Source organism: Brachyhypopomus gauderio, chromosome 15 (assembly GCF_052324685.1).
Source record: "Brachyhypopomus gauderio isolate BG-103 chromosome 15, BGAUD_0.2, whole genome shotgun sequence".
In the NCBI taxonomy this organism is placed as follows: Eukaryota; Metazoa; Chordata; class Actinopteri; order Gymnotiformes; family Hypopomidae; genus Brachyhypopomus; species Brachyhypopomus gauderio.
Genome location: NC_135225.1, coordinates 6,192,457 through 6,216,934, shown reverse-complemented (window position 1 = coordinate 6,216,934; position 24,478 = coordinate 6,192,457). Strand labels below are relative to the sequence as shown.

General features: G+C 43.1%; 1 protein-coding gene across 2 annotated transcripts; it reads left to right on the top strand.

The window, feature by feature from the left end:
• Positions 1-200: 200 nt before the first annotated feature.
• Positions 201-24,469, top strand: parga (poly (ADP-ribose) glycohydrolase a). Of its 2 annotated transcripts, none has more exons than XM_076974397.1 (18): positions 201-933; positions 1,212-1,245; positions 1,352-2,023; positions 2,170-2,278; positions 3,825-3,947; positions 4,103-4,186; positions 4,576-4,650; positions 10,376-10,468; positions 11,746-11,900; positions 14,579-14,658; positions 14,754-14,814; positions 15,868-15,943; positions 17,181-17,328; positions 20,207-20,285; positions 21,211-21,319; positions 21,747-21,852; positions 23,267-23,395; positions 23,536-24,469. In XM_076974397.1, exons 1-18 carry the CDS (start codon positions 783-785, stop codon positions 23,715-23,717), a joined length of 2,466 nt encoding a protein of 821 aa, XP_076830512.1. In that variant the 5' UTR covers positions 201-782; the 3' UTR covers positions 23,718-24,469. The 2 variants fall into 2 exon arrangements, with proteins under 2 accessions (XP_076830512.1, XP_076830511.1); XM_076974396.1 differs by having other exon boundaries at positions 1,185-1,245.
• Positions 24,470-24,478: the final 9 nt, after the last annotated feature.

Here is a 24,478-nt window from a genome sequence, read left to right as displayed (position 1 = left end):
AGGCCAAACAATGAACTGTCCTGTTGTAATCAGAGCTCTCAAATGTCTCTGAAATAATTCTAAAATGTCTAAAGGCTGTTACAAATTAAAACAACGACAAGAAGATAACGTATTCAATTTTTACAAATGACTTTTAATTTGAAATGTCTTCGTGGCCGAGGCTTACGACAGAACGTATTCATTTTCCTACGGTCGCTAAGTTACTACATGGGCCGGCTGTTGTGGCCATGGTTGTGGCAGCAGCTCGTCGTTTGGATTGTCCTCTCTCGCCTGCCGTAAATGAAATTGCGGAGTCGAAATATTAAACCGCTCGGATCCTTCATTTGCGCGGACAGTACTCTATATCTAGCGTTTCCTCAACTACACCAGACCAGATGTGTAATTTAGGTAAACCAGACGACGGCAGGAAGACACCAAGTCCCGCACGTCTGTTGACTGACGAGCTAACTAGCCGTGATTAGCTAGTTTGGCTAGCAGGCTAGCTGGCTAACTACATAACAAAAGCCTGCGCGTTAGCTAACTAGCTACATAACTAGCGTACTAGCTAATGGTCAGGTAAGAGTCGCTGCAGCCCCGAAGACAACATTCAGTAGCAGGTGCAGTTAGCCGTGGCCTCGGTATGTGTGTGTGTCCGCAGTCGTAAGGGCCATGCTACACGGCTAATGTAGCCACCTAGCTAGCTGGCTAACGCTACACCTGTGAAATACAGTGAGGTTTTATTAATTATAGAGAGACTTGTTGGCCTACACAGAGTTTAACCACAGCCGTCGGGTCGTAGGAGAATGAGCACTGTGTCCGATACTGAAGTGACTGAGAAGAGACTGAAGTTGGAGGCGAACTGTCACAGACCCGTCCAGGAGGGCTCCAGGACCTCCAGTGCCACAGGCGTCCAGGAGGCGGACGGGCCGGAGCTGCTGGGCTGCTGTCACGGAGGTTGGGACAGTCCTTCAGATAATATAGGGTTTACAGGGCAGTTTGACATAATGATATTTAACTTTATGTTATTAGCGAGTACTGTATTCAAGTTATTGTTCTCAGTATGTATCTGTATGTATGTGTCAGTTTGTAAATTTAAATGTCTGGTCACTTTCAGCTTATTTATTTTTAAAGTCTAGTTACCTTAACAGTGTTCAGGCAAATTCACTCATTTTTTATTAAAGTTTATATTCTTTTTACGCTAACAGTTAATTTGTCTACCAATGTGGTAACAGCAAATATGGACAAAACTGGAAAAGAAGTAAACAGGTACGTTAGACATGTGACTTTTACATAGAGGCAAGATTGGTGCTTTTTTTGTTATGTCATTAATTAATTCCATAACTTTTATTATGTTTTTTTTTTCTTTCCACAGCAATGTCACTGGCGATTTGAAGGTGGATGACATAAGAAATGATCTTGATAAATCATTTGAGTGCAGTAGAAAGGACGATTGTAAATCAGACATAAAAGAAAATGACAAGTGTGTTGATGTTTCAAGAAAGCACAAAGATACAGGTGAGCAGTTGGAGAAAATTCAAGGAAGCCTTGCACCGCCGAACTCCAGCATGGACTTAAAAGTGACCTGTGGCCTGAGTCACGTAAATACCGTTGACGGGGATAACACTGTCATCAGTGCAAAGCCCACCAATGGAGACAAAACGTCTAGTTCACCCGATGCTAAGTGTATCGAGATAAACACCACATCTGTGGAGAAGACAAGTATGAACCTCAGTTTATCTCCAAATGTGACTTCTAGTGCTGATGTGGAGATGCTTAGTCCAGAGACCCCCACTTGCAAAAACTCTCTGTACAGCAGCTCAGAGGAAGGGGCTGCACAGGCTCCATGTGTTCGACCCGGTTCTTCTGCGGATTCCAGTTTCTCCATGAATCTGGCAGCCAGAGCCGATACACCAGTTGTCATTAGTGATAAGCCTGAAGTCATTGCCATGGAAACTGACGATTTCAAAACACCAGATTTTGGTCCTGCGTTGCCGAAAATCCCACCCGAGGAAGTTCCTGGTGGCAAGCAGTTAAAACAAGCAAGGTACGGACATGCATACTGTATGTAGGACAGTATTGTTTGGAAGTGTTCATAGCTAACATAATTCAGTAGGATTATTATTACTATTCAATAATCAGTAACATTTTGTTTTGCTTACCAATGTGTTGGTGTCTCTGTCTGCCTCACAGTGACAGGAAGTGGTTGGGAACTCCTATAGAGAACCTGAGGAGGATGCCACATTGTGGTCCAGCCCTACCCCACCTCAGAACGACAGACAATCACAAAGTGCTTATCGCGGTGAGCTTCACACTCGAGAGAAATGTGTGCTGACACTGTGGTGTTCTCAGCCAGATCCCGGGGGCTTTGGTCAGTTTTATTCAGATCACTTGGTGGGTTGTCTGTCAGGCCACTACTGTGCTCACGTGTGAGAGAACGCCTTAATGTGATTTAATGTGCTGTTTGTTGCTGGTGCAATAATGATACTAATAGTCAAGGTATAGCTTTACTTACAGAGCACTTCTCCTACAGGGAGCAGCTTAAAGTGCTTTGCACACAGGGAGTAAAATAAAAGTAAAAAGTGCCATAAAAAAACGAATTGAAAGATAAGCAATTGATCAAATCTAATCTAATCAAATCACTGGGGATCTACTTGGAGAGGGGCACAAATACAGTGAAAATCTTATTAATAAATCTGTATGAAAGGTCATTAAGTATATACAACAAAAACCAAAAGGAACTAAAAAGGCTAAATGCCCTAATTGTTCCTTTTTCCTGAACCTTAAGAGATGTGGTGTAGAGAGTTGAGCATGTTCTTAGTTTCCACACTTAATTGGGAAGAACAGGGAAAGCTTAAATCTGTTCAGATGCCACCCTGTGGTGACTGTAGTGTGGCGTGTGAGTTATGCGCCATGTTTGCTAGGAGTGGGTTACTTATGACCCTTCAATGTGCCATGTACTAAGCCTTGTCCTGCATGTGGAAATCCAGCCATCTTTACCAACTCTAGGTCAGAAACATAGCTGGTAGCATTTTATTATGGTCCACATTGCCAAGTTCTTCTGTGCGTTTGATAGCTGTTGTGTATGAAGAAGTTTCAAACATGATATGCGTGACAGCGGATCTAAACTATCGTGTTTACATCGGTAGTAGATTACACCGTCATAGTGGCTGTCTGTGTCCCTGCAGGAAACTGAGGGTTTCTATAGTATGATTTTAGAAGAGAGTGGACATGAGTGAACAACAGTGGACGCTAGGCTGTTGGACGTGCACTTAAATCACTGTTTTGAATTAAATGAGAAACCTAGACACAGTACAATTCTAGTGCCAGGAAGATATTACTGTAATTAATTCTGTTTGTAATAAATGCCACAGGTTTTCTGCATTATGGTGATAATACTTATTTTAGCATTTTTTTAAATGAAAATATGCAACTTGAGTAATTAATTTGAATAAGAATAAAACAAAATTAGAATCAAAAACAAATTCCTGCTTCTGTTCTTCAGATTGTCCACAAAAAAGACCAACTTCTCACAAAAAATCTTTAGATTTCCTACTAAGTAACAATATTGCTTTTCTAATTAAATGAACGTTACCGGGCACTTGATGCGCCCCTCTGTAAAGACAAACATTTAGTAATTTCACCCCACAACAAGAAAACAAAAAATAGCTTTGGCCAGTTTGTGTGAATGTAATACTTCATCAGTTCAGAGCACTGACCTAGAGTATCTGGAATTGGTCAGGAGACTCACAGCACGATGTACTGTTGAACATTGATGTTAATAGCAAGTTGGCATAAACGTTATGTTAGACAGTGATGTGTAATATGCTCTCATTACTTATTTATAGACAGACCTGCTCAAAGAAGGGGAAGTCCCTGTCCCTTACCCTAACAAATTCCGCGATTCCTGGGACGATATGAGTGTCAAGATGCCCTGCTCAGAAAAAAACTTGTTTCCTGTGGAGAATGAGGTATCACTCACATTTTTAGGTTAAGTGTTGTCTGTTATTGCAAAGCTAATAGATAAGGCTACATAACAGCGACTGGTAACATCAGTGAGAGATGTCGTTTGCAGTTATGGCTGACTGGTGTGTGAGATGAATACTCAGTTGTCATGTTGTTCCAGGAGGGAGGCAGTAGGGTGAAGAGTCGATGGGAGTTGATACAGTCTGCCCTGAAAAGTGGATGCAAGAGCTCACTCGACATTCGGGTAACGTTTATGATTCTTCATAATACATGTGCATAATAGCTATTTCTACATGGATGTGTGTGTGTGTGTGTGTGTGTGTGTGTGTGTGTGTGTGTGTTACATGCACATGCAGATGAAAAAAGGATTACTGGATGATTCCAGATAAATTCAGATTAATTTATTTGAAGGTTTTTACTCAAATGACCAGGAGATGGCAGCATTTTTATAAAACGTTTGATTTTGAGAGGTCAATCAGGTTTTCAGGTTTCACTTTTTTTGCTTTGGGGGTTTTTTTTTGCACTTTGCTTATATTATTTTTTTAGTGCATTCCAGATAAGGATGTATGCTATTAGTTGAGATGTTCCAGTATGTTATATTTTTTGATTAAGTAGACCACTTTTTTCTTACAGGATGCAATACTGAGCTACAACACAGCACATGCCAAGAGATGGGACTTCACTGCTTTAAATGTTCTCTGCACGGACGTAAGTGCTAACCTCCGTAGCCATCTGTGTGCATGTAAATTTTAATGTAAATGTTCTTTTAGTATAAATGGTAAAAGCTGCACACTTATAGCAGTGCCATTGGTGCTTTTAAACTGAATGTTCATGCTGTGTGCATCCAGTCAAACTTTCAACACCATTCAGCAATGCCGTTATTATGTGATATTAGACCTGTCTACAGCTGAAACTAAGTCTTGAGTTCATCAGTTAGTTTTTTAAATAATTAAGTCAGTAGAAAGCAAATTGGACAATGACTAATTAAATCCTCTCTACGAATAAAGGATTTCCAAGTAATGACTAAATTAATTTGAAGAATAAGTATAAGCACATGTACATTAGTGAGAGATTCAGTAAGAACAAACCTCTCTGGAGCTTCAGGGCTAATGCCAAGCTAACAACCGCAAGCTATTTTACTAAAGTTAATATTACAGCAATATAACATCAAAGCCCCTTCATTAATTAAAAAAAACAAACAAAATTCACGGTTAGTTGGTCCTGCCACAAAGAAAGAGTGTGAACATATAGTAATGAGGCATGAAATGTTTATAGCGCTGTCACTGTAGGGCTAGCTAGACTCCTAGAGCAGACGGATGAAGCAGTTTATCTAACACAAGCCTAAAGACTGTCTGGCATTAATTTAGCACCACAGTAAGGGCATGGCGTGGTTCAGCCGTAGTGCTGGAACAGGCAGGTCTCCGTGTGACTGCACAGCCAGCAGCCTGCATCTGGCCCTTCTGGTGCCTGGTCCCCAGGAGCCCCCTGGCATCCAGCACCAACCAATTAAGACGGGGGTGGGCACTGGGTGTGACGAGCAACAGCTGGCAGAGAGCAAGGGGCCCTGTTTACCTCATCACTGCCAGTAAACACGCTCAACAGATGGGCTTCAGGCCCACACAGATCCTGGCCATGGAGCTTACCTAGAGGTGAGATAAGGAAAGGTTTAGTGCAGAAGACCGCCGCTAATGAGATGACATGAATTTAGTCTTTCCGTCTTCCATCTGTCTTCTACAATTTTCTGGAGCTGCTTTAACTCGGCAGTAGAAGAGACCAAATGAGAACCTGCCGGTTCTAAACTACACATTAATGTAGTCTGACTGATACATCGTGTGTTTGACCAGTTGTGTTGCTACAGAAAGCCAGGCAGGAATAACGCAGGGAAGCAGGTTAATTAATACTAAAATGCCAAATTGCATGCGTAAAGAATCATGGGTAATTGAACAAATTATAGAATACATCCTTTATTTTAATGTGGGTCTATCTCTGAATTTCCTCACAAAGTAAAAGCACTCCATGTACATACTGTTGTGTTTGCAGTGCCTAAAGCTAATCTGCTTATTGCCCTGACTGTTGATTACTCACAGGTCTTATGTTTAAAAACATGGGCTGTTGGCTGTACATGTGTTTTGCTCGATCACTTTAAAGCCCATAGTTTCAAAGGAAAACGTTGCTCAGTGTCCTGATTAGGGGGACAGTTGCTGTATTTTACCAAAGGTTTTAGTATTAGAATGTGTTTAGCATGAAGATTCTGTGAGGAGAGTTGTTCTTCACTGCACTGTAAATGGAAGATGGTGAATTATGTCAATGCCATGGACATTTCTCTGCCTGACCATTATTTTCATTAATTAACTCATGGATGTATGCCAAGAGCTAAACATTTTTCTTTGCAGCTTAAATCATTTTACGGGGAGACGTCAGCCTTATGTAGATCAATATCAGCAGAATCAGTAAAAAGCAAATTAGACACACTTTAATTAAACTAAGCCATTACATTCATAAGAGTCTAATCAAAGCCATTAGCAAAGTGTGGTTTGTTTTAATGAAACGTGTTATTGAGACATTTTATTAAATAGACTTCTTAAACTAAGGATTTTCCAAGCAGGTTTTTCTTTTCCCCAAATATGTTGTATACACAATACGTACGATGCTGGTACTGATACTGTAGCTAAGATTTTTTAGTAATGTTTAATAAATTAGCAAAGAGAATCTTTACTAATACTTTTTATAAACAGTAAAGTGTAGCTCTTTCTGTCAGTAACTTCTGAATCTCACTCCCAGACACAGCTAGTTATGCAAAGGCCTGAGGGGTTAGATAAATCAAAACTAGCTTACACTGTAGATTCTACTAATTATCCACTCTCTGCCTCGACATCTTTGCACACTCTTAGCAACCTCTCATCAAAGATCGCAGACACCTGGGACACATTTTTGAGAAGACACCAACATGAACTGAGTGATTTGCTAATTTTGTAATTCTGCAATTTGTCATATTTAATATTTATCTTAGAAAATGGCAAAAAGTCTGGATCAAAATCATGAAAGTATCAGTGTGTATAGGTCACCGTTACTGTAACACCGTTATTGTAACACAGCAAGATTAAATATTTGTTGTAGGTATGCAGCAAATCCAAAGGTCCTGTTTATAGAACCTGATTTCTCTGTCTTGGCTATAGAGGGCACTGTTATTTCAAAATAGCAACAACTGAATTTACTATGTCTTCTTATAATGTATTCATAGATTATTGTGAAAGAAACATTAGTTGTCATGTGCGCACATACAAACCTCACACACACACACACACACACACACACACACCCACCCACCCACCACTCCTTCACTGTGTGAACATGAATATATTTTTTCCTCACACTCTGGCCTTATCAAGTTATCTAGCAAACTATTGATATCAGTAGGTAGATATATATGTATCTATAGATTTTCAAAATTGCATTGAAGTAGACAATATATATAAAGATTATATTATAAAATGTAGATGTGAAAATCTTAGCAAGCCTTCCCATGGCTTCTCCAACGTAATGCTGGGTAATAATAGTTGGTCCTTTTGTGCCAGCTATTTTAGTAGCTGTGTTAATGAACTGGCATGTATCACATTTACAGCTGTTACATGTTACAGTACCAGTTATTAAATGAATGGTCGTTTATCTCAGTCTTGATGAGCACATCTTTGATGGCTTTGTCTCGTCTGTAGGACATTAGCGGAGAATCATTAAACAGGGATGTGGTCTGGAATCATTATGGAGATTTCTGAGGTGTTTAAATATATTAGCCACTGTTTAATTTGTAGGATAAAGTCAGCACCAGAGGAATTCCCAAAGTTAGGAAAATGTCCACACATTTCCATACTTTTCTTTAGGAAGTCTTTTTCACTACAAATGCTCTTGTCTTAGCTGTGATTAAGGAATTGAGTTTCTTTCAGGCCTTGGAATGTGAAGAGTTGTATTGCAAGTAAGAATCAACGTCCATATGTTTTTAATAGATGGTGGTATTTAAACAATAATTTGCAGACTTTACTGAAGCATCCAAAAGGTTTATCCTCATTCCAGGATGTGCTATAATTCCGTAACTCCTCTTATTTGTCGGTAGTACTTTGAGTGACATGGCTAGAGATAATGCAAGTTTTGACTTTTGTCTTAAGCAAATATGTGTGGGTTGGTCCTTCAAACAATCTTCATTAGAGATGACATGTATAAACATCCTTTGAGAAGTTGACATGTGTCATTTGTTCTGTCAGGTGTTCAAGGATTTCTAGAAAGCATGAAGTGACTTTCACATATGTAGGTAAACTCAGGGCAGATGTCACTCAGAAGCAGTGATGCGATTTCTGCAGGGCAGGATCAAGCAGTTACAATGAGGGATCCAGAATTGTTTTCCATCTGAATTTTAGTGATTGAATGCAGGACTGTGATGTCATATCTGATTTGCCTATAAAAACTAATATCAGAAAGCTAATTGCTTCCTTGTTATTAAGGTTCTTACTCCAAATGACATCAGCTCCACCTTCTATCTGATGGCTATAGTTAGGCTTGCTCTCTCTCTCTCTCTCTCTCTCTCTCTCTCTCTCTCTCTCTCTCTCTCTCTCAAATTAATTTGCGCACACCATCATATTTATTTATGGTTTCAATGCCCTAGTCCAAAGCTCCGGGGACACGATCAGACCTGGTGCCTCAAATACAGTTCCTGTCACAGGCTGATTTGATTGACAACTGAGGTGTTAATGGCTACAGTAAGAAGGAAAATAGAAATTAGGAGCTGTCTTGTAAATAGCTGTAAAAACGCTGCTGAAATGAAAGTGCCAGAAAGGTGGACCCTGATAAATGTCAGCACTCTGTGGAGAACCCTCTCCTCACACAAAGCTTATATACACGTACCTCTTCCACCCTCCTTTGTGGACCACAGAGACATGGTTTAAGCCAATAGCAATTTAGGGGGTGAACAGGCTTGGAACGAAACTTTGGGTGCGGAACTCCATTAAGAAGCAAGGTTGTCTTAATGTCCGCCTACCTCCTTAATCAGTGAGAGAATGTGAAAAGGAAGAGACCTTGCAGTGAGCACATAGCAAGCGTGTTCTCCTGGTCACTTCCCAGAGCTGCATGGGCAGGCCTGTGTAATGAGGCTGCTTTGATTTAGAAAGCATTAACTCTTGCTACTTCAGCACAGTCCCATTTGCCCCGTCAGCCCGCCTAATTCATTATGCCCGGGGGAGCGCTTTATGATGTCATACGGGTCATTACTTATGACAACATTTAGGCGGGCCTTCTTCGCAGCTGTATAAATGCTTCTTGGCAAAATTGTCAGTCAGAGCTTCCTGTCCAGAGGTAGCCAGTGCTGCCTGGGGCCGCTCAGCTATTTGCACCTGTTCCAGGAATTCCATTTAATCAGCCGAGCACGCCCGGTAACCTTGATGGGACGAGGCCGGTGACTGATTGGCGTGACGCGCGCAGCCTATATGTTTGTAAATAAGTGTGCTGTAAATCTCGGTAATGATAAACGGCCGCATATTTCTGTGTGCGAATCGCACTTGGCTGCTGAGCCCGCTAGCGCCGCTGGAGATCCCGGAACGCGAGTCTGGTTATTGCTAAGCATTGGTTTTTGTCCGGCCAGAGATTTATGGCATGGCCAGGTGTTTTTGTAGTGGCAAAAGTGAACTGAAAGCCTTCCTGTGCCCACTCTTCTTATTTCCGCTCCGGCGGTGTCGTTTGCCATTGGGAGTTCCCTTGATATTTCACAGTAATGTTTTTCTAACCTTTGCACAGTAGATCTTGATTTGTTACCTTCTCTCAAGACATGAAATAATGGATTTCCTTTGCAAGCACTAAACTATTGGTTTTGTTTGAGAAAGCTCTTAAATTCATTTCAGCTCCATTATGCAGTAAAATGAAAGGAAAAAATGGAATGTCTGTTTGATTTACATTTACATCTACATTAACATTTTTTGCCATTTAGCAGTGCAACTTAGAAAAGTGCTTTGTCATTTACTCATACAGTGCATCCTAGCACGTATAGAAGGTTATAGTCAAAGATACTATACAATACTGTAGAATACTGATAAAAATCAATGAATGCTGATACCTAGAAGAAATGCAAAATTACTATATCAAACAACGTTAAGTGGAATACCAAACAGTACATCCCAGAAGTGTTCAGTTTGATGATAGTAACAGCCAGTTAAAATGATCTTTATTAGTTTGATTTATTTCGAAGTTTACAGAAAGGTTTTTAGGTACTGTTCAGGCCATTTGTGAGATTACCACCACTTGGTAGAGACATTGTTCACCCACTCCCACTGTGTGTGTGTCCACTTGCACAAGTGACACTGGGCTTTGATTTGTACACTTAGATACACCTTTTATCTTAACTCCTGTCACTGTCACAGTTAATGCAGGCGCTAACCCTCTGTCTGATCCCCAGGGCCTGGAGCACTCAGAGCTGCAGTATCTGTTTGATTTCATCCTGCCAGAGATGGTGAAGTTGGCTCTGAATGCCCCCACGATTTGTACCCAGGTAAAGGTTTCCAGTGGGCAAGGAAAACCATGCAGAACCTCCAGTGTTTGTTAACCGTCTTTGTCCTGATCATCAGAGAGTGTGTTCGGGGCACCGGCTGGCCACAGTTGGCCGAGGGAATGCGTTGGCATGACCTGGCAGGTGTGTGGTGCCTGGTCTACCTTCACAGACTCTCGGGCCACCAGGTGAAGGGGTCGGCCGGTGAAGGACACTGTCACAAGTGGAGCCTCATTATGAGCAGAACTAATGAAGGCTGAATGAAGCCATGTGGCTTCACTGCCCTGTACACTGAACGAGGGCCTTCAAAACCACTTAATGAGGATCCTTTGCCAAATGTTTAAGGGAAAAAAATCAACTGTACCAGACAACTAACCAGCAATATGCACAGTGGCATAATTAGTGTCTTTTGGGCTACGAGTGTGTGATGTGCTTGGTTATGTTCATTTTTTATTAGAGTTCTTAAGGTGAAAATCATGAGATGTGCTATGCACTCAGCAAAATCATCTACATTAGACGGCAAGTCCAGATTCATGTCTTGGGCATTTTTAATGGACAGAACAGCCAAACCATCCCTATTGTCTTCTGAAATAAGCATCCAATTTAGTGCTTCTGTTTCATTTAGCCAGCTGCTTGCATTTTTGGTTTATGCTTTGGACCTCTGCTTCTTACAGCTACCACTAGTACACCACCGAATACATCAAAAGTCAGAGGTTTTTCTAAGGTTAACCTGCACATGTACAGTATATTTGGCTTGAAGTCTTTGTAAAGGGACCAACTGAAACTACACAAACTCTGTGGACCTCTCTTCGCCACTGATTCAAGAATCACGTATCACTCTTCAGCATGTATGTTGACATATACAAGGAAGAAGTTTATTATTGGGTTTACAATGCAGGATCATGTAAACATTATATTGCAGTATCGTTTTCTTCTAGGTCTTAACAAGCAGATGAGGTTCGTGACATCCTAACCATTAATCCTGCCATCAAGAAACTCAACAAATTGCTGATTTAAAATGAAAATCTTTGCATTTTATATTTATGTACTGGTCATTAATGCTTTTATTGATTAGTCATCTGCATTGGCCTTAAGAGGGTCTTTAAGTCCAATTACAGAAGATGGATTGCGCTTGCTGTGTGCTGTCTGCTTATGGCAGAATCCAGCAGTGCTCTGTAATTACTCTGGGCCATTTGTGTAATGTAATTCTGCCTCCCTGTTTGGTCAGCTGCTAAACGAATGATGTCCTTCCCCCTACCTTTTACCTTCTCTTTGTGCAGCCAATCCCCTTGCTCAAGATGAACATGAATCAGTCCCTGACCATGTCACAGAAGCAGATTGCCTGCCTGCTGGCCAACGCCTTCTTCTGCACATTTCCAAGACGCAACTCACGTAAATCTGAGTACTCCAACTACCCTGAGATTAATTTCTTCAGGTAATTTGCCTCTCTTTTTAACGTTACTCAAGGCATCATTGCATTTCTAACCTCCTATGCACTGTAATGTATAAGAATTTATCATGAAAGAAGTTTAGTTTGCTCTCAGATTCACGGTACCTTGTAATACCAACCAGCTGTTCCATTACAGCCTGTCTACCTGGATCACAGACCGCCTTTCTCCACTTGATGGGCAAGTGTAGAGTTGGGTGTAGCACATTCTACAGCAATTTTGTGTTTTGGTCCAATTCTTAAAATGTAATTACAAACTGAACAAAAATTTATGATGCAAGCTACCTTAATGACTTCTGTTCTAATACATTTAAATATTAGGGTAGCATCCCTATTATAAAATAATAATTATTTATATATATTTATATAATTATATATATATATATATATATATATATATATATATATATATATATATATATATATATATATATATATATACACTGCTCAAAAAATGTCAGGTGTCCACTTCCTTTTCTTATCTTCTTGCATGTAGCATTTTTCTGTAATTACTAGTGACGCAGCAGAGCTGCTAATGTGAGTTCAGGCCAGTACGTACTGTTAGGCTGAGTGGGGTAAAGTACACACCCAGCCGTCTGCTGTCTGTCTCCCTATGCTAATGTAATTTCTTTGCCAAAGCTCATGACTGACAACATCCAGTCTCAGTTCATGCGCATGGTTGTTGTAAAATCCTTATTAGATTTGAGCTGTTTTGGAATTCCGTCGTTGCCGTATGTTACGAGGTTCACATGCATCCATCATATTTGCAGACAGCTGTAACTATTTAGTTAGGTTGTTTTGTTTTGTTTGTTTTTTTTTTTATCTGGTTACGGAGCGTAGTTAAGACAGCATTAGAGACCAGCAGGGCTCGCACATGTGTGGCTGTACTGCACCGGTTCACATCTCCATCTCGGACCCACATCTAGAGTGTCAGTTAGGTCTCCTCTCTATGCAAAGTACACTGTAACATTCTCCATTCTCCTTGTTCCCTGTTAATTCAGCCCTCTACAAGACTTTGCCCATACGACCACAGACCGCTTCAATATCTTAGCCTTGTGTTTACAGCTGTTTTATCTCCCCTGTCTGGGGGCGGCTGAAGCGTTTGGGATTGTGATCGCCTGAGGGATTGCTGCATTACGTTAGATGGCTTATTCTGATGAGCCCAGCAACGGTGCTCAGACCTCAGCCAGTGCATCAGCGTACCATAGTGCCCCGTGGCAGGCGCTGGCCAGCAGAAAACACGTTTTCGTAAGACAGCAGATATTCCAGACATGCGGATCGTTATGGTGCAGCCCACTCTAATTGAGTGACTGTCCATCAGTTTACTTACCCGGGCGCTCGCTGCTGCGATCGAGCACGACGCAATTTCGAGATTGCTTGTTTGGCAGACCTGTCAGGGGCTTCCCTCTGAAATGACAGACTGGCTTTCACACACATATATTAATATTAATGTAAATGGATACATGCCAACACGGGTTTCTCCATGGAAATTAAGATGCTTGCATCAATGAGTTTTTTTTTTTTTTTTTGACAAAGAATTGTTCCTTGTAAAAACACAAAAAAAAGAAAGAACTTGCCTGCATTGTTCAGAAAAGACTTTAGATTATAGGTTTTATTGTATAACTTGCAACAGCAAAACTGTCTGTTCTAATATTCTTGTACAAACCTTTGATGTTGATGAATTTGGTAGGTGTACAACTTTCTACAGACTTGAACTTTGCAAAATGCATACATTTAAACGTTTATAAAAACATAAACATATTGTAGGCATTAACCAGTGATTGGCTAGTGTACACTAAGGACAGAACTGCTTTACTCCGAATTGGCTCCAAGGGTTGTGGGGAGGGGGGCAGAGAGGCTTGTGGGGAGGGGGGCAGAGAGGCTTGTGGGGAGGGGGGCAGAGAGGCTTGTAGGGAGGGGGGCAGAGAGGGTTGTGGGGAGGGGGGCAGAGAGGCTTGTAGGGAGGGGGGCAGAGAGGCTTGTGGGGAGGGGGGCAGAGAGGCTTGTGGGGAGGGGGGCAGAGAGGCTTGTGGGGAGGGGGGCAGAGAGGCTTGTGGGGAGGGGGGCAGAGAGGCTTGGAGTCCATGAAGGAATTGGCTTTAATAAACGAGCTCTCTGTCATTCCCTGAAGGGCTTTTAGTGCGTCGCCTTTCCTTTCGTCATTTCATTTGCTCCACCAATGCATCCTCTATTTTATGCCTCGTAAGTCATGTTGCAAGTGCACTAAATGCAAGTGTACGATTGGCTTGAGGACCGCGCTGTCCTTCCTAGGGATGTAATGGCGGTGGGAGGGGTTGTAGCTTTAATGTTAACAAGCGCTGTTTGAAAGCTTCAGAGGGAGTGTGTAGTTCCCTAATGGCTCCTCACGGAAGGGGACCGTGTTCCTCTGACTTTTGTTCACCGGTCCATAATCGTGCCGTAGAGGCTGTGTGCCCAGGGGCCCCGAAGGTGTCCTCACAGGAGGAGGCAGGGGAGCTGTTTGGCAGGCTACTGTCAGTGGCCTGGAAGCTTCACTTAACTCTCGTCTCTGCAGGGACTCAGACACTCGAGCTAAAGGGAGTTTACATTTGTATGTGAAACAACTTCAGTGTGAAACATTGCCCTCTCACAACTTACCGTCACAGAGTTGTTCGAGTTTCTTAGTGTAAATCTCGACTGTATTTCAGGTTGTTTGAGGGATCCTCTCCTCGGAAGATAGAGAAACTCAAAACTCTCCTCTGCTATTTCAGAAGAGTGACCACTTCAGGTAAGTGTGGCAGTTAAAAATGCCATTCCTTCCTCTCTGTCTATAGGCATGAAGCTAGACTGTTTGTACTAAAACATTTGTTGTTTCACTCTCAGAGCCCACTGGCCTTGTGACATTTACCAGACAAGGCCTAAGTCATTTTCCTAAATGGGAAAGGTATGTTCACTTTATTTGACTCTAATAAACAACAATAATAATAATAATAATAAAACAGAACATTTCATGCAGAATTATTAAAGGGTTTTTTATTTGTTTGGTTTTAATTTTTATTTTAGCTGCAGAGTAAAAATGTGATTTTTTTTGCTTTTCAGTGTGAGCCGTTTTTGAGAGCTCCTCTGATGTTTTTTGCAGTCTGCTTGGATCATTTCTTTGCCCCGCTCCTGGCTTGGCTAATTAAGCGTAGCACTGTGTAGACACTCAGGCCAGGTGCTGCAGGAGCACTGAGCTGTGGAAGCTGAGAGGGAGGTGACCTGTGGTACACGTACCTCAGAGCCTCGCAGAACCTCAGATGGCCTGTGGTACACGTACCTCAGAGCCTCGCAACACCTTAGATGGCCTGTGGTACACGTACCTCAGAGCCTCGCAACACCTTAGATGGCCTGTGGTACACGTACCTCAGAGCCTCGCAACACCTTAGATGGCCTGTGGTACACGTACCTCAGAGCCTCGCAACACCTTAGATGGCCTGTGGTACACGTATCTCAGAGCCTCGCAACACCTTAGATGGCCTGTGGTACACGTACCTCAGAGCCTCGCAGAACCTTAGATGGCCTGTGGTACACGTACCTCAGAGCCTCGCAGAACCTTAGATGGCCTGTGGTACACGTACCTCAGAGCCTCGCAACACCTTAGATGGCCTGTGGTACACGTACCTCAGAGCCTCGCAACACCTTAGATGGCCTGTGGTACACGTACCTCAGAGCCTCGTGGCATATCAGAGGGCCCGTTATTAGCTTATTAGAAGACACCGGCCACTGGAATCGATGTAGTTCGACCTGAATAAAAAAAAAAAACCCCAGCTCTGCCTCTGTTTAGGTGCCAGAATGAATTTTTTTAATGGATCTGTGATCTGATGGATCTACATTTGCTCTATAGGTTGTTTATTTCATTACACTACTGTATTTTGCTTTTGTGTCCTGTCTTGTTCTTAAGGTTATAATGGTGAATGTTTGGTGTGGTAGGTCATTGTGTTTACCTCCTTGCTTTTAGCTCCAGTACCCACCTGAGGCGGCTTCATATCACCTGTGTGGGCACCATTGAGGACCAGGGCTATGGGATGCTTCAGGTGAGGGGGATCCACAAGAACAGGCTTTACACGTGTCACGCAAAAGTAGTAACTGCTCAGTGTTTCAAAAAGTCATTAATGTGTTATTCTATTACATGGTCTGACTCTAAAGGCCATTAATAATAGGTGTAGTATTATTGATTCTATGGTTATTGTGTCTGTAGACGGTCAGTATGAGGCACTACATAGGGGGGTTTTGTGCAGTTGTGGTGACGTGTGCTCTTACACTCGTGCGTCAAAAACCACTGAAACAGAGTCCAGAGCAGCTACAGTGTGCTGGCCGTGTCTACAGTGTGCTGGCTCTCCCTGCCCTCCGACCCGGTCGAACCACACATCTGCCCAGCCTCGTCCCACACGCCTCCCCCTCATCTCCTCTCCAGAGGGGTGGGGCACTCGCTGACGGCTGAAGCTCACACACGAGCGACCCTGGGTGGTCCCGCGGGTCTGCGGCTCCATTGGCCGGATAGATGGATATTTCCGGAAAACTGGGGCAGGCCACGGGCCGTCTGCGGACGGGCGATGCGGAGAGGTTGTGCCGCTGAAGTCTGAGTGCCCTGATGGCCCAACGTCTCACACGTACACACACAGGAAAAAGGCGCGGGGTCTTCGGGCCGGGCGGTCTTCGGGCCGGGCGGTCTGCGGGCCAGGACGTCAGCTCCCTGCACTCCTCTCCCTCTACAGCAGTTTGCAGGCCACTGGGAGCCCAAGTTCAGACTAACAATTAGTCATCGATCATCGTTTGCGGCTCTTTTGCAAATAGCTATTTGCTCAGACATTGAGTAATCGGGGGTGTTCTGTCGGAGGCCGTTATCTGCCGTGCGCTTCTCGGCCGTGTTACAGTACTGCGTGTTTCGTGAAAATAAGTCCTGCGACTGAGATTGGACACGACCAGTCTACCGCGAACCAGTTAACAATATTTCAGTAAGGTCTTTACATATAATATATTTGTATGCTGTATTTCAATTATATGTTTGAAAAGCACAACATGCAGAACGCTTCAGTTTCCTGCTGTTTACCTTGGTGTGTCATCTTGGTGGTTGTCTTTCCATCTGTAGCTTTCTGCATATAAAACTACATATAATCGATTCATATTTGATTGGTTGATATAATTATTACATGTGACAACTCAGGTAGAGATCAGAAGGTATTTGTTTCTGAGGTCAGACAATGCAAGCAAATGGGTAAAGATCTTGGTATCAAGTCTGTTAAAGCGTGCGGTTGTGTTCACCTGCTGCAGGTGGACTTTGCGAACAGGATGGTGGGAGGAGGGGTAACCGGACTGGGTCTGGTCCAGGAGGAGATTCGCTTCCTCATCAACCCAGAGCTGATCGTCTCCCGCCTCTTTACTGAAACCTTGGACGACCACGAGTGCCTCATCATTACAGGTCAGCCGGTGCTCTCACTGGAACTTTTCTCTGTTCCCTTTCTCTCTTTCCTCTCTTCTCACTGTTTTCACCCCCCCCCCCCCCCCCACACACACACACACACACACACACACACAGACTTGCCTTCTAGTCTGTTCCTTCGTGTCCTCTTCTACTTCTCCATTAGTTTGATGGATCTGATGTTCTGACAGCCGATTCCTCTCAGCTGTCCTTCCAACTCTGATACTCCAGACGATTTTTACAGATATGGAATCTTGACTCGTTTTCCAAAGTGAAATCTCTGTCCGGGTCAGAGGTGGCTATGTAGCAAGTTTCACTGCAGGTGTGGGGTGGATGTGTAGTAAATCTCAATCTGGGTCAGAGGTGGCTATGTAGCAAATCTCAATCTCGGTCAGGGGTGGCTAGATAGCTAATCTCGGACCGAGACTTTAGATTTTAAGCAGTTTTATGAGTGGCATGTTCAGCTAAACAGGATCTCAGCTGGTCAAACAAGATGATGCTTAGATCAGTGATGACATCATATTTGAATTAAGTATTTCTGCAGTACCACTGTCATGGACTCACTGCGTCTTCAGAATTTCTCCCCCCATATACCGAGTGGACCATCAGTCTTTCTTTCCCTTTGCAAGTTATTTTCCGTTGCTCATGGAGTCCAACGTGTTCGTTGAGCTCCATCTATTCCTCCTCTGCTCTCCTCCCCATCCAATTTGGACGTAAATCCATTACATTGATTCACTCCAGGCTGCACTGCTATTTCTCATTTCTCCCCAGCCGAATTGCCTTATTTTTCACCCTCAAACTCAACCCTGCGTTAAGTCAACACACTAAAAGCAGCCGGCCCCCTCTGTCGCTCCCTCACTCTCTCCCGTCCCCGCCGAGTCCGCTCACCGACTGGGCGGTAACTGTGAGCACAAGTCCGGCTCGTAAGTTAGTGTCCTGCATCGGCCGCATCCCAAACACATCAATCTCTCGCCTGTTTCTCCCCAGCCAGGGGCCTGCTGGACCCCCCCCCCCCCCCCCCCCCCATCGAGCAGTGGGGGAGAAGGAAGTGAGACCCTGTCAGGGTGCCTCTCCATGACGACCAGCCCGGGATGTCTGGATCCCAGTGCTTAAACAAGTGCTACGCTCGTCTGTTAGGAATGAATTTGTGCTGTTTCCTTCATTCAGCAAACCTCCTGGCGGCGAACTTTACAGTAGTGTGTTGATCGAGAGAGCCGCTCTTACTGTGTGGCAAATTCTGATGACCGTACGACTACGTTCGATTTGTTGATCTATTGTCAGATTTCATGGCAGGTGCTTGTACGCCTGTCTTCTGCACCTGCTTGCTAGTCTTTAAAGATATTAGTGTCTATAATGGTCCGTGTGTGGAGAGCAAAATGTTTGACAGTCGTTAATTTAATTAGTGTCAGCTGATTCAGAAACGCCTTCATGTGTTCTTGCGGTGGGCTCATGGCATTTCCGTTTCCTCATGAGACACAATTAACGTGTCTAACTTCACGACATGGACTAGTGCCGCCGCTACTGAGAAGGAACATGCAAGCTTCAGAATCGCCCTGTTACTTGGGTGAAGTCCTGCCTTCAGAGAAGATGAATGATGCATGCTGGTCAATTTGCAGAGGGAAAGGCGGCATGCTTGGGTGACCTGCTCCTCCTCCTCCTCCTCCTCCTCCTCCTCCTCCTCCTCCTCCTCCTCATTGCTCCTACACATGCACATCCACCTGTTCCTCCTCCACCCCACGCACTCTCCCACTCACTAAACCTTGGTTGACCAAGCACTGACCACGAGGCACTGAGCACTGTTGGCGTGTCATTGGTTGGCGTCCTATCAAAACTCGTATCGGAGTTTTGTGTCCCTCTATTCCTCTCTTAAATCTTTCGTCTCTTTCCCAGCCCATTAATATGTGTCTTGCCGTCAGAAAAAATGAACTGGTGAATATCCAAGTCTGAACCGGATTGCGTCATGGCCAGCTGACTTCCTGTGGTGACGCGTCGTGTCACAGGCTCGGTAGAGCGGGTGGGCAGGCAGAGCTGCTGGGCTCCTGGCATCCACTTGCCTTTTAATCTTCTGATTGCTCTTTGTCTGGATGCCACCAGGGCTAGTTATGGGTACAAAGTGGATCGACCCAGAGAACACCAATTTTGCAGATGGCGCCGTTTTTGACACTGCTGTGGCATCCACTAGTATGCGTCACTGACTGGAACCGAGCCCTTTCAGAGACACCCCCCTTCCCCTGTATTTATTTATTTATTTGTTTTTGCAAAGCATGCAGACATTCACACATGCACTGGACATAAATGTGGTTTATACATACATCACATCTTTCCTTTTTATCTGAATGAGCAGGATTTAAAAACTCATTCTGCTTTCTGCAGACGTGCTCAAAGATTCAGACTCCGTTCTGGTTTGTTATTCTGGTTTTGTTAAGTGGCAATGAAAGACGTGATTTTGTGCTGTCTAGACTGCAGCCCCTCAGAGACTAGAGCAGACACGTTCTCGCACGCGAGCGCCTCCTCTACTCTTACATAGACACGTCTGCTCCGAGGATTTTACTGATCAGTAAAGGGAACTGGGAACTAAAGACTGTGCCTCTAATGTTGAGTATGAATTCGGTTCACAACGTGGCTGCACTAGAAAGGTGCACCTCATCCCTCCACCCGCTCTTAGTGCTGGGAGTTTTCTGCCTTAGTCCGGGGTTTCGGGTGGAGGGGGTGGAGGCTTTCTGCATCACCCACACTGATTAGCTTGTTTGATATGAGTGGCTAGTTGTTAGGTTAATCCTTTCTTGCAGGTAGAATCTAAAAGACTCGTAAAATTATCCTCACAGTTACCCCCCCATTTCTCTTCTGATTCTGATTTTCTCTTGCTTTGCATGTTCAGGCACAGAGCAGTACAGTAAATACTCTGGCTATGCAGAAAGCTACAGATGGAAAGACAACCACCAAGATGACACACCAAGGTAAACAGCAGGAAACTGAAGCTTTCCGCATGTTGTGCTTTTCAAACACATAATTGAAATACAGCATACAAATAAGCTACATTACCACAACAGTGTCAACACTCACCAGCTACGTTCTTAAACTCCTACCTCGTATCTACAGTCATGTGTCTAATGTAGGTATTTATTGTTACGTGAAAAGTGTTGAGTGGCTACAAAAAAACATTAACGGTTATTTTTATTTTATCTTGGGGGTGTTTTATAAGTGTACGATTATTGATTGTAGCTTGTCTGGCCCTTGGTACAATTGCAACCAATTACTTGCGATTACCGTTTTTGCCCATTTGGACTGTATTTTTGAGTTAACAGGCTGTTCTGCAGAGCACCATCACTGTCATGGTGATGTTACTGTGAGTGTTGAGCTGCTGCAGCTTTAGCAGTTCCAGCAGTGTTGCTGTTTTTGTTTGTCTTGTTTTGTTGGTCTTCTGCAAAAACAAGGTGCGCCTGTGTAAGTGGCTATAGGGAGGACGGCAGGCTTCAGGCTTAAAGGGGAAACTGACCACCACAGCAAACTCCCCTGTCTCTCGTATTTACCGTTTCACTCACTGTAGTCCACGTTGTGCAGTCCTGCGTTATGCCTTCACTGTTGTTTTCAGAGCCAATGTCATTCACATTCACATGATGTATACTCATAATGGCAGGTGGGATGATCTTTGAGTTATGAACCATGGAGTTAAACGCATCCTCCATCACACAGAGTTTTTGAAAATGTGTGTGAAGTCAAGCTCACTTAGTCAGTGTTAGCTTCTCATAGAGACATGCTTTGGAAAAATAGAATGAAAGTGATATTTTTTTTAATTGCAAACAAAAACCAAACGAAAAAAAAGGATAGTTGCATTATAACCCAGAACTCTGCTGGACGCGTGTGCTCTCCTGTTCTGCTCAGGGACGAGTGGCAGAGGAGGTGCACGGAGATCGTGGCTTTGGACGCACTGAAGTACAGACACTTCATGGAGCAGTTCCACCCCGACAAGATCAGAAGAGAACTCAACAAGGTGAGGAAGGGTCCTTGGCCTGCTGTCTGGGCCTTTAGGCCATCGGTGCAGAGAGCTGATTTCATTAGTTAAAATCCTTCATCAGCTGAATCATCTAATATACAGTAGTACTGACTGTGGAGTTCTGAAGGGCTGAGGCAAAAACTGTGATTGTCTTGAACAGCCCTATGTATGAGCACAGGAATTTGACTGGAAATCCCTGAGAAACATTAGTAACTCGTATACAATGTTCTGATCAGTCCATTTCTCGGTACTATGTGTTTTCTAACCAAGAGTTCTCTGTGCATCCCCCCTGTTATATAGTCATAGCTACTCTCCCAAAGGAAAGCTACTGATTACTTTTCTTCGCTGTGTGTGTGTGTGTGTGTGTGTGTGTGTGTGTGTGTGTGTGTGTGTGTGTGTGTGTATGTGTGTCTATCTCTTCCAGGCATACTGTGGCTTTGTGCGGCCTGGCGTTGACTCCCAGAACCTCTCTGCCGTTGCCACAGGAAACTGGGGCTGTGGTGCGTTCGGGGGAGACACGCGCCTCAAAGGTAGAGCTGATGAGCTGATGCTGAGTCCTGTTGAACTTTCTCAGTTAATGAGGAATGAATAAAAAATACACCAGCTGTTTTGTGTTGAATACATTTACCAGTGAATGAGTAATGACACCAGTATGATTGAAAAGCCCATTAACGGCACCTTTTAGAGGGGCCTCTTGTTGCTACATGTCGGTTCCTGAATGTCTTAAGTACTTATTCGTCTTTTTATTCTCACTCTCTTATCTTAGGATATCAATATTTACCACAAATACAGTTAGTGATGTGAACTGATTCATAGATACTAAATACCTTAGAAATTGAGTTTCCAATCAGTACCTCCACCACTATTGCTAATGACTGTATTATAACTAATGACTCTGGATTCAGAATATGATGGGGTTTTTTGTTTTCCTGAAGCTCTTGTATATAGATGTAGCCTATGTGAAATTTTCCTTCTAGACACGAGTGTCTCCTCTGCTGATGTTCAGGAAGCTTCCAGGGGCTGCAGCTTATTTCTCTGTTGTATAGAGTCGTTGATCTGCTCCCATTTGCTTAAGATGCATTCGTTATTCTTCATGTATTGATTCCGTCTCGTGTTTCACCAATGCACGAGAGCTGACACGAGTGCGACACATTTATGGTTCCCATTTCCAAAGTCTAATTGATCGGGCAGCCTTGTGCATAAATCCATTGCTTGTGGTTGATCTTTCTCATTGTAAGATATATAGGATATTTAGATATACAGAGTTATGCCGGATTGATTTTTTTAAATATATATATATATATATATATATATATATATATATATATATATATATATATCTAAAAGAACTGCATTGCATGATTGTGACAGATCTGACCTTGGAAGTTATGTAATAAAATTGTTTAAAAAATTATAAAACGTAATTATAATTTCAGAAGGTTTCTCCCTGAAGCTGAAAATGCCGGGGTTTTACACTGACTGTTTTAGACATTTATGCCCATGTTGGGAGACGCAATATTATGGATCATATGTAGCAGCTCTCATTAGTGTGTTAGTCATTAATCAGTGGGCTGTAACAAACTTCATAAAATATTTAAAGTGATTTTGGATTGTTTGACGCTGTGTGAGTATGATTGAATCCTTTAATAAGGATTGTTATATATGGATTATTTACCTTTAAAAAATTTAAAATGTAGGTATCAGTAATATTGTCTACCATGAAGAGCAGCGAACAAAAATAAATGCCTGCCTCTCATTACATCTTCAGTAATGTATGAATGCAATAATACGCTTGTGTGGATTATCCTTAAAGGAGCCTCAAATTCTTTGTGCCAGTCTTCTGAATAATAAAGGCAGTTGGATTAAGTGGAGCTGCATGCATGTTGAGGTGACGTACGAACGGAGAGGCTCGTCACTCAGGGCCCGGTGCCTTTGTCTCCGCAGCCCTGCTACAGATCATGGCGGCGGCAGAGGCCAGCAGAGACGTCGCCTACTTCACCTTCGGTGACGCTGCCCTCATGAGGGACGTCCACGATCTTCACACCTTCCTCTCAGACAGGCGCGTCGCTGTGGGTAAGGGTGCTTCACTTCCCCAAGAGAGCCGTTTCAGGATGGGGTCGTCGTCTCCAGCACACACACACACACACACCTCCCCTCCTCCAGTTTCGATCCTCCTCTCACTCTCCTCCCGCATCTCCGCCGCTCTTTTCCAGGAACGCTGTACGTCCTGCTAAAGCGCTACTTCAACATGGTGTGTAAAAGCAGCCAGAGCCAGAGGCCCGATGTCAGCCTGTATGGCTTCATCTATGAGCAGATCGGTCCCGATCCAAGCCCTGGACCCAGCAGCGTCTCCCAGCTGACCGTGGCAGAATCCAGTCCTTCCCACGGTCATTAATACTGGTCCGTCATAGGCTCACATATCTCATATGTCTTTTCTTCTTAATGAGCAAGAAATCTTTTGGGGTACCTTTTGAGGTCTGATTATATTGAAGTATTGTTTGCCTTCAGCTGGCAAGTATGTCTCAAGTCATGCTGTATCTGGCCTGAGAATATAGCAATAGTAATCCTGGTTGCTGGGTTTTTTGCGTTTGCCCATTTATCAGACACTTGTGGCCAAATGTTCTGCATGGTCTTGAATTGTTCAGTTTGTTTGAGTGACCAAGACATTAGTCTTGAATTGAATGTTAGCAGGGCTCTGGCAAACTTAGTACAGTATATAGATCTGTGTTACACTCGATGCATGACATTCTTTAAATACATGCTGATTTTCCTTATCACACATGATCATGAAAATATCTTGCTCTAAATCATGATTTTGCCATAATGGGATTGAAAAAGTATTGTAATTGAGTTTTCAGTTAAAAAGAAACTCTTTCCATGTTCTAGAAAATATTGTAATATTAAATGATGATCCTGTAATGGTTCTAAAAGTAGTTTTCCCTTTGAAACAAACAAAAATATTACTAAAATATTGTTCCCATATTGAACTGTTCCCATTTTGATTTCAGCATGTAACTTTTAAGCAATTTATTATGCATAATATTTCTACAGGTGTTTTTTTTATTATTATTCACAAATCTATTTAAAGGTGGTGATTTTTTGTTGTAGTCTTTATTATTGAAAATTAAATGGCTGATTGAAAACACTTTCCAGCTT